Here is a 16,436-nt window from a genome sequence, read left to right on the forward strand (position 1 = left end):
GTCCCATTCACACAGAGAGCCGGCTGAGGTCCCAGTGGGGAAGGCCCAGGGCTGTGGCAGTGGCATGGGAGCTCACGCCGGGAACCACCTCACTAGCTCCACTGCTTCCCCAGGCTGCTCTAACCCTCAGGAGTAGAGTTCCTGAACTCAGAGACTAGGGGAGCAAGCCTGGAGTCCAGCTCACAGACTGTGTCTTGGTCCTCTTAATCCTAGCAATTCAGAAGGGGGGAGTATGTGGACCCCTGACCACTGAAAGGAGCAGGTGCCTCTGCTTTCCCCACCCCCCCCCAGGCTTGTCTGCAAACGCTTAGCTGTTTGTTAGTGTTTCTGTTAACTTCCTGATGGTTGCCAGCATTGTCTGTAGGACGTATGAGTGTGGCAACGTGATGAGACCTTGGCAGTTGACGCAAGGAATGCTGTAAAGGTGCCCTGGGCATGTGTTTTTTTCTTTGCCTTCCTCCCTTTAGATCTAGAGACTTTTCTTTATATCCTGCGTGTCCTCTGATGTACTCCACACACCCCCCCTTTTTTTAGTGGTTTAAATCCTTAGTTTAAAATTTTTCATGGAGTCATAAACATGAAATAGAGTGCGCAGATGGTTAACGTACAACCTGATGTCCCTGTAGATACACCTGTGTCCTTGGAGTCCCGTTTGCCCAACAGCCAGAGCATTTGCAGCTCTGCAGAAGGCGGTGCCCTGCTCCCACTCAGCACCTCCTCACACAGGCAACCACTGTGCTAACCCCTACCGTTAGCAATGACGTCTGGTCTCTTTTCCCCATCTGCGTTATTGACATAGAATTCACAGGCCACACAGCTCACCCATTCAAAGGGCACATTTCAATGGATTTTAGAATGTTCATGAAGTTGAGAACTTTAGAGTATTTTTTCCCATTCCCTCCACCAGCACCCAGAGCAGTTTCCCTCGTTTCTCCCCAACACCCCATCCCAGCCTGAGGCAACCACTGATGGACCTTCTATGTATTTACATTTGCCTGTACTGGACCTTTCATGGAAAGAGGATCATACAACCTGCACCTGGCTTTCTCAGCAGCTGATCCATGTTGGGTCTGGATCAGTACTTGGTTCTATTTTATTGTTGAAAAATATTCCTTTGTACCACATTCTGTTTAACTGTTCATCAGTAGCTGGACATTGGGTCGTCCCCAGTTTTAGCCTAGGATGAATAATACTGCTAAAGATTTTGAGGTACACACATACACACATGCACATACACATATTTGTTTGTGTGTTTTCAATTTAAAATATTTTAGAGGAGGGCCTGGTGCAATAGCCTAGTGGCTAAAGTCCTCGCCTTGCAAGTGCTTGGATCTCACATGGGCACTGGTTCATATCCCTGCTGCTCAACTTCCCATCCAGCTCCCTGCTTGTGGCCTGGGAAAGCAGTCATGGATGGCCCAAAGCCTTGTGTCGCGGCTAGCTGAGCCAGCGTAGTAGGCACGGCGAATGTCCGAGCGAAAAGCACCGACACACGGAGACCAGGATGATGTTACAAGTGCTGGGAGCCGTCTCTCCCAAGCCGTCCTCCACAAGCCTCTTTATTACCATATTATCTCCTCTTTCCCCCAAGCCCATCAACAGGACAATAGGACGCCAATGAATCTGCAAAGGCTAGGTGCTACTGCCTTAGGCCTGATTCCTGAGTGATCAGCTCAAGGAGTGTAAATCAGCTCCACAGCCCACAACAGCCTTGGGTCCCTGCATCCGTGTGGGAGACCCTGAGGAAGCTCTGGGCTCCCGGCTTCGGATCAGCTCAGCTCCGGACATTGGGGAGTGAACCAGCGGATGGAAGATCTTTCTGTGTCTCTTTCTCTTTGTAAATCTGCCTTTTCATTAAAATAAATACATCTTTAAAATTTGTTTTCAGAGGGAGAGAGTGCATGCACTTCTTCGTTCACGGATTTTCTAGAGAAGGAGGGCACGGGAGAGTGTGTATGTCCGCTTGTATTCGCTTCCCAAATGCCAGCAACAGCCAAAGCTGGGCCAGGTCAAAACCGGGAGCCAGAAACTCCCTCCAGGCCTCACCGGCCATCTCCCAAGGTGTGGGTGAGCAGGAAGCTGCAGTCGGGAGCGTTAGCGGGACTCACTCCCAGGCGCTCCGGTGCGGGACGGGGTCTCCCCACCAACTGCTGCACTGCCAGGCCACATGCCCATTCTGTCGGCTTTGGAGTGCCAGGCACATGGAACTGTCAAGCGCCTGTTCCCTTCTGTCCAGCTCCCTTCGTGATGTCATCCTGTTGGTGACATGCATCCATCCAGTGTGTGCTTTCTCACTGCCGCATGAGCCAACCACAGCTACGTCCATCTGACCGTCTCTGGACTCTTGGATTCTTTCCAGTTTTTGCCTGTTATAAAGTCGCTCTGCCTTCACTGCCACACACCCACCCTCCTCGACCTGGTCTCAGATTTCCAGATGAGATTCTGAGGTCTCGGCCCTCACCCAGACCTGGGCATCTTCCCAGCCCCTCTCACAGGTATCTGTTCTCCATTCTCCCAGTCCGCTAGCAGGTGCATGGACCCACCAGGCAGCATCCTCTACCTTCGCGAGCCGTGTACTCGTTGTCCTCGATGACCCGTGCCAGGCCGAAGTCGGCGATCTTACACACCAGGGATGCAGAGACTAAGATGTTGGCAGCTCGGAGGTCTCGGTGGATGTAATTCCTCTGCTCAATGTAGGCCATGCCCTCTGCAATCTGCACCGGAAACAGAGACACCCTGATCTTCAGACCTAACCCAGCCCAAGCTACTTCCCACAAGCCTGGGGCTCAGGCTGCCATTTCTCTGGTCATCTAGGTTAGTGGGGAGGGGGATTCTCGAGGGTTCTAGAACTCCTGGAAAGCACTTTGAAATGTTCTCGAGGAAGAAAGCAACAAGATTATTTCTGCAAGATTTTTACACACACACACACACACACACACACACACACACACACCAGTATGCTAATGAAGAGCCTTCATCCCCACTCCTCTTTGTCAGGACGAACTAGCTTCATGCCCCACTCTGCTGTATCTCTTAGATTTTCTTCATCCCCAAGTCTGGGCAGGAAGAATTCATCCACTCATTCATCCTACACTCACTGAGTGTCCTGTGAGTGCAAGGCATGTTACCCAAACAGGTGCCGAGCCAGGGAAAGCCCTTGCAGGTAGCATAGCCCCAGCATGGGGAGACAAGGCAGGTGACAGTGTCTGAAGCAGAGAGAGCTGCCTGGGCTGGGTGGTCAAGGGAGGCTACTTGGAGAAGGGGAGATTTGAGCCAAGACTGGAATGATTGAGGAGGTTTCCTGATTGCACCACAAGAGTATTGTGAACACATTTGCATCATCGGTAGATTCCCAGTCTAGAGCCATGTGCTGCCTCTGAGTCTCCCAGAACTGCAGAGCTCTGGAGGATTGCAACCACGTTCAAGCTTGACAAGATGATTTAGGAGGTGTGTGTGTGGTGGGCAGGGAGGATGGGAGTTTGTCTGATGAACCCAAACCCAGGCTGCCTGCTCCAGGTGGGAGGTGTTATGCAGTTGCGGGGAGTGGACATCAGGGGGCACCCAAGGCAATTGGAATCCAGATCCAGGCTTTTGAACATCAAAGGCCCTCCGAGACTTATTTATAAGGAGTCTGTTAACTAAAGTAAGGAAGTGATGGCAGGACTAGTAGCTTATTTACATAACCCACACCTGTGGTTCCCAGTATCGAAACCTATTTTTTTAGCAATAACTCTGGTGGTCAAAAGAAATAGTATGCACTAGTCACCTGTGCACCTGCAGGTGTGGTCCAGTTCCCTCCCCTGATGAATGGGGAGACCAAAGCCCAGAATGGGGAGACCAACTGCTCATTGGCGACAGAACTGGGGCCCCCTCCTACTGCACTGGAGCTGAGACCCAAGTCCCCAGGCCCACTCTGCTGCGGGTGTTGTGACACCCTCAGGCTCCTTTGTTTTATCGCTTCGGACTTATGCACAGGCTGTACCCTCTGCCTATAGCACCCTCCTCTGTCCTCTTCCTTCTGGGAGGCCTTCTCTGATTGCTCCTGGGCCAGGATAAAACTTGCAGTGAGTGGAAGATGGGAGAGAAAAATGGGTTTTCGAGAAGCGTTTCTGTGATCTGCATACTTTATTTCCTTTGGTGGTTACTGTGCTATTTGGAGAGAGAGAGAAAGGTGTTCCATCTGATGGTTCACTCTGCAGATGCTGCCAACAGCTGGGGCTGGAGAACTCCTTCTGGGTCTCCCACATGCGTGTCAGGGACCAAAGCACTGACCTCTAATCTGCTGCCTCTCACAACACATGAACAGGAAGTTGGAGCAGAAGCTGAGCAGTTGGGACTCGAACTGACACTCCGTATGGGGTGTGGCCACTTGGGTCATCACTCTCTAAGAGAGCTGGACAGTCAACTCCACAAGGACAGCAACATTTCCCATTTCACTCATGGCTGTATTCCCCATAATTAGTGCAACAACTTAAGCAAGCTCACTAGACCTGTTTCCTCATCTGGAGTTTATACCCCCATTTCCTATTCTGTTACTAGGATAACAGTAACCCAGCTATGGCCAGACCGTAATGAACCAGGCTGATGCTGGACTTGGCCATGTGACTTATTCTGGCCAATAGGACATCAGCAAAGACTTAATAGGCACTTAAGTATTAGGGCTTGGCCCTTGGAATGCTCGTCCTGGAACCTGATCACTGTGCTCTAAAGGCCATCTGGATGGACTATTTTCCCTCCTCCCCTTTTATTTGAAAGCTTCCATCTGCAAGTTCACTGCCCAGATGCCTGCACCAGACAGGGCTAGGCTAAGTGAAAGCCAGAAGCCCAGACCATTTTAAGCTCCTGAGCTTTGGGATACAGAATTCGTTACAGACGAACAGCTCACAGAAATCTTACTCTGGAGGGTTGGCGTGAGGATTAAACAAATCATTGTGTACAAAGTCGATGCAAAAGCGCGTATTCACACTGAGTGCTTTGTGCCTGCTCTGCATGATGACCGTTGGCAGTACAGTGGTGGTGAGCACCCACCTGGGGGATTTATAACCACTCTGTCCCGCCCCACCCCTCACCCTGCCCCTCACCCAGCTTCCTCTCCAGCTCTCACCTGGGCTGCAAAGTCAATGAGCTTTGGCAAGGGCTGCTGGCTGCCCTCTGTGGTCTTCAGAAAGTCCAGCAGGCTCCCTGCAGGGGAGAGGCGGGCAAGGGTTACCGCTCCTTTATTTTTATTGGAAAGTCAGATTGACACAGAGAAGGAGACACAGATCTTCCATCCGCGGGTTTACTCCCCAAGTTTCTGCAACAGCTGGAGCTGAGCCAATCCAAAGCCAGGAGCCAGAAGCCTCTTCCGGGTGTCCCTCGCGGATGTAGGGTCCCAATACCCTGGGACTTCCTCGACTGCTTTCCCAGGCCACAAGCAGGGAGCTGAATGGGAAGTGGAACAGCCAGGACATGAACCAGCACCCATATGGGCTCCAAGTGCATGCAAGGAGAGACTTGCAGCCACAGGTTACCGCACCAAGGCCCCCCCGCGTTTTTAAGATTTTATTTGTTTGAAAGGTAGAGTAACTGAGAGAGAAGGAGAGAGGGGAGAGCAAGGGTTGAGTCAGGTAGAAACCAGGAACCAGGAACTGCATTTGGTTTTCCGCCGTGGTTCTCAACTAGCCGGGCCATGGCCTGCTGCCCCCCAGGGTTTGCATCGGCAGGAAGCTGAATTGGAAACGGAGTTGCTGGAACTCCGACCGCCACCCACTGTGTTACAGCACAGGTCCCCTCCCCCCACACTTTAGTGTGAGCTTACAAGTTTTTCACAGGAACAAATTTATGTAACAGTGTCTCCCAAGACCCATGTTTGTCGCAGCCACTTGGCTGCATCCGAAGGCCTGGCTTTGAGTCCCAGCTCAACTCCCGATTCCAGCGTTCTGCTAACGTGCAAGCTGGGAGGCAGGAGGTGATGCCTCAAGGCTTGGGCCCCTGCCCTCCACGTGGGAGACCCGAATCGATTTCCCAACTCCTGGCCTTGGCCATTGCAGATCTGTGGGGCGTGAATCAGTACATGTGAGATCTCTGTGTGCGTCTCCAGCCTCTAAACAGATAAAGCAGATACATCTGAGAAACGAGGAATGTTACTTCCCCATTCCTAGCGCTGGGGAAGTGGAGTTGGAGGGTTTACTTTTCATGAGGTTTTTGTTTGCAGAACAGGGGTCACTGGATGGGCCAGCCTCCTGAGCCTGTGGGATTGGGACCATGGCTTTCAAAGGCTGACAGAGCTGGGCCTGGCATGGTTGTTCAGTGGCTAAATCCTTGCTTTCCTGGGATCCCATATGGGCACTGGTTTGTGTCTCGGCTGCCCCACTTCCCATCCAGCTCCCTGCTTGTGGCTTTGGAAGGCAGTTGAGGACGGCCCAAAGCCTTGGGGCCCTGCACCCACGTGGGAGACCCGGAAGAAGCTTCTGGTTCCTGGCTTTGGATTGGCTCAGCTCCAGTCATGGTGGCCTTTTGGGGAGTGAACCAGCAGATGGAAGATCTGTCTCCTTCTCTCTGTAAATATGACTTTCCAATAAAAATAAATAAATCTTAAAAAAAAAAAAGCTGAAAATTGTGTGCAGAGTTGGCTCTCCTGATCCATGGGCTCCAGCTCTGTGGGTTCAATCAGCCACAGATGAAGAACATTTATAAAAGCTGTGTGTTGGGTCCGGTGCAATAGCCTAGTGACTAAAGTCCTTGCCTTGCATGCACCATGATCCCATGTAGGTGCTGGTTTGTATCTTGGCTGCTCTGCTTCCCATCCAGCTCCCTGCTTGTGGCCTGGGAAAGCAATCGAGGATGGCCCAGAACTTTGGTACCCTGTTCCTGCATGGGAGACCTGGAGAGGCTCCTGGCTCCTGCCTTTGGATCGGTGTAGTTCCAGCCGTTGCGGCCACTTGGGGAGTGGATCAGCGGACAGAGGATCTTCTTCTGTATCTCTCCTCCTCTGTGTATATCTGACTTTCCAAAAATAAATAAATAAATCTTAAAAAAAAAAAAAGTCGTGTGTCCTGAATATGCCCAGAGTTTTTCCCTCGTGGCCATTGCCTCACCGACATGGTGTATCAGCTGTTTACGTGGCCGGCGTATCCATGCCATTGGGCATTGAGGTCACCCCGAGACACGTTCAAGTGTGCAGAGGCACATGTGTGGGTCACAGGCAGGTGGTTGTTACAGTCCAGTATGTGGAGGAATCTGAGCACCTTGGGGCTTGCTCTCCACCCCAGCTGAGAAGGAGGGGTGCCCCAGGGCCGATTGCATTTGGAATGTGAGAAAAAGTTTTGAGATTTCAAATCACACAACATGAGGCTGTGTTATGGCATGCATCCATTTGCCCAAAAATGGGCTTGGGTTGAAAGCAACTGCAAATGTGGGCCTCGAATGATTCCCAAATTGTGCTGAATTGTGGTGGGGGTCGGGTGGCCCAGACCTGCTGCTTTGGCAACGGTCCCAGAGCACTGGTGCCCCCGGGAGAGGAGGAGGAGGGTTCCCTGCTACACTCCCTGGCCATGAAAGCGCCTGGTGAACCCATGAGGAGCCCAGCAGCCTCTCCTTTTTCACTTGGTGTGTGTGTCAGGGGGCCCCCTTGTCCTGGTGGCTCCCTGTGTTCCCTTCCCTAGGGGCCCCTTGGCCCGATCTCACCCTGTCCCCACAGCAAGGCTGCATTGCTGCAAGTTGCAGTGTTTAGTGGATCTTTCCCAGAGAAGCTCCTGGCCACACTAGGGGCAGTTGGAAGGCAAGAAACACAGCAAAGACGGACAAACCAGCCCCCAGCCCCGTTACCTTTGGCCATGAACTCCGTGATGATGTAGATGGGCTCCTGTGTGACCACTGCGTACAGCTTCACCAGCTTGTCATGCTGCAACGTCTTCATCAGGTTGGCCTCTGCCAGGAAGGCCTCCACCGACATGCTCCCCGGCTTCATGGTCTTCACCGCCACCTTGGTGTGCTTGTTGTAGATGGCTGGAGGGGCCCGGGGAGCAAGAAAAGAGGGTGAGCCCAGTAGTCCCCCTCCCACAGCCCTGCCTCCCCCAGGAAGCCTTCCCTGCCCATCTCAGCCCTTCGAGAGGGAAGGGCAGGCATGGCCTTGGCTCAGGCAGGTGTGGGCTGAAAGGCTGGTTTGCTGCTTCCTGCCTGTGTGCTCTTGGGTGTGTCCTTTAGCCTTTCTGAGCGCTCCCTCTGAAGGGCTGCTGCAGGATTGAAAGATGACCTCAGAGCACCGTTTAGGCCATTCCCACCCCTTTGGTCTTGCAAGGGCAAGGTCAGTAGATGAGGCGGACAAGTGGACAAAGCCAGGTCTTGCAGGACAGCAATAGTGAGTGTCAGCAGCAGTGTGAAGAGCAAGGGGCTTCAGCTCGGCTCAGCCCTGGCTGTTGCAGGCATTCAAGGAGTGAACCCATGGATGGGAGATCTGTCTCTCTCTCTGCCTTTTTATCAAGCTGAACTGTTGACATCTCCACAAGGGATGTTTCCATTCCCTTTTGGACAGAGCGGGGAGCACAGGGTGCCAGGCCTCACATCCGCCGCACAGCACCGTGAAGTTGACCTTCAAGCGATCAGGGGGAGGCCAGCAGGTGTGGGATATGCCTTTTTCCTGTCCCCCTGTGTACTGGCATGGCACTGGCACATGGCAGGGCTTGGAGCTGCCAGTTCCTAATTTACCCAGAAGTCTCTAGGCAGCTGTTCCCCACCTGGGTACTCAGCATTGCCAGGGGCTTCGCCTTACCTCACCCTGCAGAGCTGTTCCAACTCCATATGCAAGGCAGGGGTCCTCGTCCAGGACTCGGGCTTCCCAGAGGGACACCTGACCCCAGCCAGCCCGGCCTCCGATGCAAACCAGGGTCAGCGCACAGGGGTTGGCTGTGGGGGATCCCCTAAGGCTGGCATTCAGCCTGCCCCCTCTGCCCGGCATGGTTTTGCCCTGCTTCACTATGGCCCATGTTGCCCCTCCACCATCGGGCCCTGTGTCCTCACCCATCCAGACGTCCCCGAATTGTCCCGCTCCAAGTTTCTTCTCCAGCTTGAGGGACTCCCGGGGGATCTCCCAGGCATCTTTCTCCCATGGCTTCTGTGGCTTCGCGGACACGCAGGGCACTGACAGCTGCTGGCAGAGCCCGTCTCTCCCTTCTGCAACAGCACCCCCACCATGGGGTCAGCTGAGGCAGCCAGCTCCCAGCCTGCAGGAGGCTATCCTTGCAGAGGCCTCCTGCCTGTCCCCTCCCTGTCTAGCTGCCACCATCAGGAGGCCTTCCTGGAGAAACAGGCATATGGCCTCTGCCCCGGCCCACCTCCCCACTCCCATTCACAGCCCTAAGCCCGCTGGAAAAGCCAAAGCGATCCTTCAGCCAGAAAGCTTGGCGGGCAGCTGGCTTAGCAGGGCCTGGAGGCCAAGGGCCCACGGGGCATGGGTGCACTCACTCTGGTAGTGGGCCACCAACTCCTGCAGGGTGCTGAAGGTGGTCCGCGGGGAGACGTAGAAGCCCCCGTTGTCCAGAGTGCGGATCTTGTAGTGCTTCACTGTGTCCCCATGCTGGGGGTCATAGTCCCGTATGGACAGAGAGTAGCTCCCTGCATCAGACCGGAAGGAAACGCTTCAGAATAGCTCCTGCTCCTTTGCGTGAGTTCCTAGACATCCCTGCCCGACACCCCGACACGCCATGCAGAAGCTACTGCCCCAGCAGGGCATCCAGGCAGGAGCGCAGGCATGGTTGTGGCTGGGGAGTCAGGCTCCTGGGTTTGCATCCAGGCGTACTTGTGGGGATGTAGGCACGTGACTGTATCACCTCTCTGTGCCTCAGAGTCCTCATCTGTAGAGTAGGAATAGCAACTATCACGCCTCCATACCTCATCATATCCCGTGGTCGTTGGAAGATACAATCACAAGCAAGTAAGACAGCTGGGACCTAAATACTCGGTAAATGATAGCTACCGTCATCGTCTTTTCCATGATTTAGTATTGATATCGTTACCTAACAACAAATCCAAGATACCATACAAGTTTGGTACGAAGTCAGACTACTCAGAAACAAATAAGAACAGTCCAATCCGGTTACTGAAATGTGCACATATCGTGGCTGGCTGAGAGGCCCAATGCCCTACTCCGTGGAACCCAGGAATACTTGAGTGACTGCCCACTGTCAGAAAAGTACTTTGCAGATGGCATTAGGGGTCTGGAGATGGACAAGTAGCCCAAGTTTATACAGGTGGCCCTAATGGCCCAAAAGGGCAGGGTATGTGGAGGTGGACGTGTCCGAGGTGCACGGCTGGAAATGTCAGGAAAAGGATGCAGCCAGGGAGCGCAGGAGGGCCCCAGAGGCTGCGCCCTGGAGGCTGGAGCAGCGAGCGACGGGGGCCTCGGTTTTGCTGTTGTGTTGTGCATCCTTGGGCATGGTACCAGCCCTCTCTGCCCCTCAGTCTCCTCCATTGTACTAACGAATGTTGCTGGCTTTGGGAGAGGTTTCAGCTGTCCAATGAATAACAGGCCAGGCACCATCCTAAGTACCTTGGCAAATGGGCCGTGCAGTGGGTAGAATGAATATCGACTCCAGTAAATCAGAGACTGTATGGGTTGTCTTGCTTTCCTCCCTTCTGCTACTGTGTCCCAGGCCAGGGGAGGCTGCTGTGGCTGATGGCCGGCAGGGGGCGAGGCAGAATCCAGGAAGCAGAAGGGTGGGATCTAGGGGCCTGGCAGTGCACGTGTTGTTAAATTGGCAGAGGGCCACAGGAGCCAGGCCGGCCCATGTCCCTACCATATGAGTCTGCCATGTTCTCCCTGGCTCCCTCCACCCACACCCTCTGCAGGCTAGACCAGCCCCGGTCTGTCTGTACAGCTTCCCTTTTTTGTCTCATTTCTTTTCCCCTGGGGTCTTGCTGGGTGGGAGGAAGTAGAGCCTGAGGATTCACTGATCTGCAGCACCCAGCTGGGAGTGGCAGTGTCCTGGCCACACTCAGCCTCCACCACATCAGAGGGCTAGGGGTCGAGTCGAAGGCCACAGAGAAGCTGCTGCTAACCAACGTCCCCCAAACCATGTACTGAAGGGTACTGTGAGGTCACATTGCACGATGTGCCTGAGTTAAATATGGGAGATCTCTATCATTGTGTCTCCCTCCCTCTGTAACTCTGCTTTTCAAATAAATGAATCTTAGAGAGAGAGAGAGAAAAGAAATTACAAGAAACCCGCTGAGGTGCCCTGCCTGGGACAGCTGGTCTCAGCTGACACCCATTGTGCTGTCCTTGGGTGCTGTTCTTGCCTCCCATGCAGCCACCCAGTATGTAGCCTGCAGGAGCGCTGCGGGTGCGGGCTGTGTCTCCTCTTGCAGCCTCACCCTGCCCCGAGGGAGGGAGTGAGGAGTCAGGCTTATGGCCCCTAGCTTTGGATCAGCTCAGCTCCAGCCATTGAGGTAGATGGAAGATGTTTCTGTCTCCTTCTCTCTATCCTTTCCAATAAACATAAATCTTTAAAAAAGAAAAAAGGCATTTAGATAAAATACAACCTCAGCAAGCCCACCAGGCACACGGGATGGCTTGTTAACCTGTGGGGCTGAGGACCAGCACAGGGGCAGAGAAGGGCCCATTTCTGGCACAGAACCTCAGGAGATGGGGGTGAAGAGGGGTGGGCAGGTGTCACCTTTGGTGGTCTCACTGTCCCGAATCATGAAGGAGCCCAGCATGTTGCCTGGAGCCAGCAGGTGGCGCTCTGCATCCTTGCGACTGGTGCCCTTGAAGAACCACCTGTTGGGGAGCATAGGCAGTTAACGCGGGGTGCTCTGGGATGGGCGGCTGAGGCAGGACACTGGTGACCACTCAAGGGTCCAGGCCACAGTCAGGACACTGAGGGCCTGGCTTCTGGAAGCATATTCATTGAACTCTAAGTGCTGGGAGAGACAGCCACTCTTTTGCTAGCAAAATAGATATTTTTAGCAGAGGCACCTCTAGTTTGCAGAGTAGGATACCCACACAGGTCAAGAGGCAGGCAGGGCTGTCCTGCAGATGAGCAACACAGCATCACAAAGGGGAGGGGGACAGACAGGCAACAGGTGGAGCTGTGGACACTGTAGCCAAATGCCGAAAACTTAGTGGCTTCACACATACACACACACACACACACACACACACACACACAATGGACAGAAGGATACATTGCAGGGCCTCAGAGGTCTCCTGGGAGTGGAGGAGGATCAATTCCTCAGGATCAATCCCTCCCACCCCACACACTTGGATAACAAGTTGGCATAAATTTCAGCTAAAATGCGAAACTGCAAAGAATTTTGAGCTTGGGGGTGAGGACGGTGGGTGCTAGGTGTGGCTGTCAAGCTGCTGCTTAGTTTGGAATGCTTGGTTCCAGTCTCAGCTCCACTTCCGATCCATCTTCTTGCCAGCATGCCCTCGGTCCCTGCCGCCCATGGTGGGTGGGGGAGACCCGGATTGAGCCCCAGGCTCCTGAGCTTCAGGGTGGTCTTGCCATAGCTGTTGTAGGCATTCGGTGGGGGGCGGGTAGGAAGTGGTGAATTAGCAGATGAAAGATCTTTCTCTTGTCTCCCTCCCAGCCTCTCTGTCTTCAAATAAAATAAAAATGAATAACTTAAAAATATATTTTTTTAAAGATTTATTCATTTTTATTATAGCCAGATATACAGAGAGGAGGAGAGACAGAGAGGAAGATCTTCCGTCCGATGATTCACTCCCCAAGTGAGCCGCAATGGGCCGGTGCTGTGCCGATCCGAAGCCGGGAACCAGGAACCTCTTCCGGGTCTCCCACGCGGGTGCAGGGTCCCAATGCATTGGGCCGTCCTCGACTGCTCTCCCAGGCCACAAGCAGGGAGCTGGATGGGAAGTGGAGCTGCCGGGATTAGAACCGGCGCTCATATGGGATCCCGGGGCTTTCAAGGCGAGGACTTCAGCCGCTAGGCCGTGCCGCCGGGCCCAACTTAAAAATATTTTTGAAAGAATTTAATACTTGGGGCCAACACTTGGAAACGTCCCTTCCCTCTTTGTAGAACCTTGGCATATGGAGTAGAAAACTCAAGCCACAGCAGCAGAGTCCACCCCCGGCTTCACGTGGGCAAAGAGCAGCTCATGTCGTCCTGTGATGAAAAAAAAGCCAGAGACCCAAGGTCAGCAGCTTGACGTTCTCCTGCTGTGTGACTCTGAGCGAGGTCTCTCTCGGGGCCGCTGTTCCCTCCACGGTCAACAAGAGGGAGCGACAGCAGATAGTCATCAAGGTCTTGTTAATCTCCTCAACCACAAGATGGAATCATCGCCCTTGTTTATTCCCATTTTACAGATGAGGAAACTGAGAACAGAGAGAGGCAGGTACAAAGCTGGAGGGTTGTAGAGGCAGGATTCAGATGCAGCCCAAGCTCTTACAGAGCTGTGTTGCACACCCACCTTCCCTGCTCGGGCATCTTCAGGTGATTCATGCTATGGAAAATATTCAGTGGTGCAAATGTAGCACTTCAAAGTTTGTGGAGGGGCCAGCTTTGGCCTAGTGGCTGCTGTGCCTGTTGGGAGACCCACGTGCTGGGTTTGACTTGTGGCTCCTGACTCCAGCTTTCTGCTAAGACAGTCTGTGAGGCAACAGTTCCCCGGCTCCTGGCTTCAGACCCTGTCCTGGCCATTGCAGCATTCGGGGAGTAAACCAGTGGCTGGGAACTTTCTCCGTCACACTCTTCCTGTTCTCTAGTTCCCTCAAATCAATAAATAAAAATTTTAAAATTCATTCAGAAAATTGCAGGAAAAAAATGGAATGAAAATACAAACTTATTTTGGTGCAAAGTAAAAAACTGTAATCCATGCATAATTTTTCCATAATGTACCTTTTTCATGTACTTTTTAAAAACCCCTTCTCATTGCCACCTTGCAGGAGCTGCTGTCACCCTGGAAATCCCAGTCCTGCAGGAAATAAGTTATCCTACAGGCCTTGCACAGGAAGAAACAACATGTACAGAGGAGGGTCCTGCTGAAGCAAGCACCAGGGAATGTGGCTGTATGGACAGTGGGGCATCTCCAGGCCTGACGTAAGGGAAGCCCTCAGCTCTTGACTCTGCATCCCTCTACGTCATTAGCATTAGGGGACACTCAAAATTATTGTTTATTTCAGGATGGGGCAAGAGGAAGGACAAGTCCATTCCCTGTTGGTCCCAGGGACCAGCTCTGTCAGCAGCCGGGTCTTGATGCAGACACAAGAAGCTGTGTGTTCACTATCAGTACTGGTAACATGTGTCCCGGCCAGCTGGTCCCAGGCTGGGGGCCTGGACCAGCTGCCTCTCCCAAGGACGACTCAGGAGCGCCCATTCTCCCAACCAAGTACTAACCAGGCCCGACCCTGCTTAGCTTCCTAGATCAGACGAGATCGGGTACGTTCAGGGTGGTATGGCCATAGAAAGGAGTATCCATTCTCCATCACCGACTTCACCAGCTCCCCTGGGTCGCCGACCCCTGCTGGGTCCGAGAACCGCAGGAAGAGTGTGCCAGGTAGGGTGTGCCAGGTGGGGTGTGCCAAGGCCCCGAAGTGCGAATGACGCTGGCTCTTCCTGTGCTTCTGGGGGCAGGAGATGGAATACTCACTCCTCTGTCTCCAGCGAGTTCACGCGGGCCACGTAGTTGCTGGGGATGTAACCCTCTTTCCGGGTGGCCAGGGACCGAGCCTTCCACCACTCTCCAGACCTGTGGGGCAGGAGGAAGAGCTGGGCTCAGGGGCAGAAGGAACACTCCAGTTCCAAAGCCTGGGCCTAGAAAGCCACCCCCTCTGCCCAGTAGGAAGCCACTGGGGTGAGGGGCGGGGCCACAACTTTCCCCAGCCCCCAGCCTGTGCCCCACCACTAGGGCAAGGGCTTAGCATCCACCTCTCCCCACCTCCCCCGCAAGGATCAGCAGTCAAGCCCTGATTTCCTGTTCTCTTCCCTGACCTTGCACCTCTGGCCTTTCCAGACAAACCCAGGGCAGGTCTTTGTGCCCATGGGAGGGAGACCCAGGGTATAGCTGACCTCTGCAGTGGGAGGAGGTGGGCTCAAGGGCCAAGAATGTCCACTCCCTCTCTTGGACACCAAACCCACTCACTGACGGTGAGGGCTGTGGGAAACTGAAAGTGGCCAGCTCAAGAGAGAACCAAGAGTTTCTGACTGTGAAGTCACTTGGGGAGTACCTGGTGCCCATATTGCTGTGACATGGAACCCTGGGGAAGGCTCCTCTGAGACAGTGCTCCCAGCCATCCTTCTCTGCCTGGATGGGCACCACTGGCACCTGTGCAATGCCTTTACTCTGGCACTCCTCCAGCTCAGCCAGCAAGCCCTTCCTCCTCTACGGTGGTTGGCTTCCCACTGGCCGTTTACACCCAGGGTGAGACAGACAGCGCTTCGGGCTCCCTGTGAGAGAGCACAGTGGAGCATCGGTGGTGGCAGTGGGGGGAACTCACTCCTCCAGGACCACGAGCTTGTCTCCCTTCTGGAAGCTGAGGTCTTCACGGTGAATGGCTTCATAATCATACAAGGCAACCACAATGATGTCCTCACAACCTGGTGGCAAGGGACACACATGTAAGATGGTGAGCCCACAACATCTGCAGCACCTGGCACCTTGCGCAGGACCCACTGTGCATGCATGCGGAAGGCTTTCCCATGCTGAGTGTGTGTGTGTTGGGGAGAGGCACTGTGTGTGTTCAAGGGACCCCCGCCTTAGAGCTCACAGCAGCAGGTTAGGCAGTTTCCAAGGCTGCTTGTGGCTATTTAGAATTTCTGTCTCTGTCTAGGACCAAGACCTGAAGTGACAGTCCAACAGCTGTGTGACTCTTTGGCTCTGGGTACTTACCTACCGCAGGCCCCAGGGAGTTGCTCTGGTAGTTGCTGGATCCCTATAGGGAAGAAATGGGAGCAGGGAATGAATCTGGTTGCAGGAAAAGCCATGGAAGGTCTTTGCTGGCTACAAAACCCAACAGCATCCTTACCCCTGTTCAGTACATCCTGGGAGGAGACCCCAAGAGGGCCAGGGATGTGCTTGAGGTGGCACGGCATCTTAAGGACAGAAACGGCCTGAGCATCTAGGTGGCTGTTAGTGTGGCATCCCCACCCCCACCCCTCCGTTCCTTCCCAGAAGAGACTGGCGAGAACTCCACTTGCTGGTTCACTCCTCGGACACCTGCACTAGCCAGGCGCCAGGAAGTCAGTCTCGGTCTCAGGTCCCTGGTCTCCCTGGAGGGTGGGTGGGAGTGCCAGGACCCGAGCCCTCAGTCCCACCTTCCAGGGTCTGCACTAGCAAGGAGCTGAGTCCTCCAATATGGAATGTGGGCTCTTTTTAACTGGCATTGGAGCCACTAAAAGCCACTAAGCCAGACCCCCATTCCAGGGTCCTATTTCCGAAGCTGCGGCCCCCTGCTTTTGGCCTTGGATGTCCCAGGAGCACACTGGCTTGACTCTTC

General features: G+C 53.9%; 1 protein-coding gene across 1 annotated transcript in view; it reads right to left on the reverse strand.

The window, feature by feature from the left end:
* Window positions 1–16,436, reverse strand: part of HCK (HCK proto-oncogene, Src family tyrosine kinase) — a 35,113-nt gene that overhangs the window by 4,495 nt on the left and 14,182 nt on the right. The window contains exons 3-11 of the mRNA XM_012927194.2: window positions 15,830–15,872; window positions 15,438–15,537; window positions 14,591–14,689; window positions 11,652–11,755; window positions 9,442–9,591; window positions 8,998–9,150; window positions 7,807–7,986; window positions 5,105–5,181; window positions 2,561–2,714 (exon numbers count right to left, since the gene is read on the reverse strand). Of these exons, the coding sequence (XP_012782648.2) occupies window positions 2,561–2,714; window positions 5,105–5,181; window positions 7,807–7,986; window positions 8,998–9,150; window positions 9,442–9,591; window positions 11,652–11,755; window positions 14,591–14,689; window positions 15,438–15,537; window positions 15,830–15,872 (1,060 nt within the window). The remainder of the gene's footprint in view (window positions 1–2,560; window positions 2,715–5,104; window positions 5,182–7,806; window positions 7,987–8,997; window positions 9,151–9,441; window positions 9,592–11,651; window positions 11,756–14,590; window positions 14,690–15,437; window positions 15,538–15,829; window positions 15,873–16,436) is intronic.

Source organism: Ochotona princeps, chromosome 22 (genome assembly GCF_030435755.1).
Source record: "Ochotona princeps isolate mOchPri1 chromosome 22, mOchPri1.hap1, whole genome shotgun sequence".
In the NCBI taxonomy this organism is placed as follows: Eukaryota; Metazoa; Chordata; class Mammalia; order Lagomorpha; family Ochotonidae; genus Ochotona; species Ochotona princeps.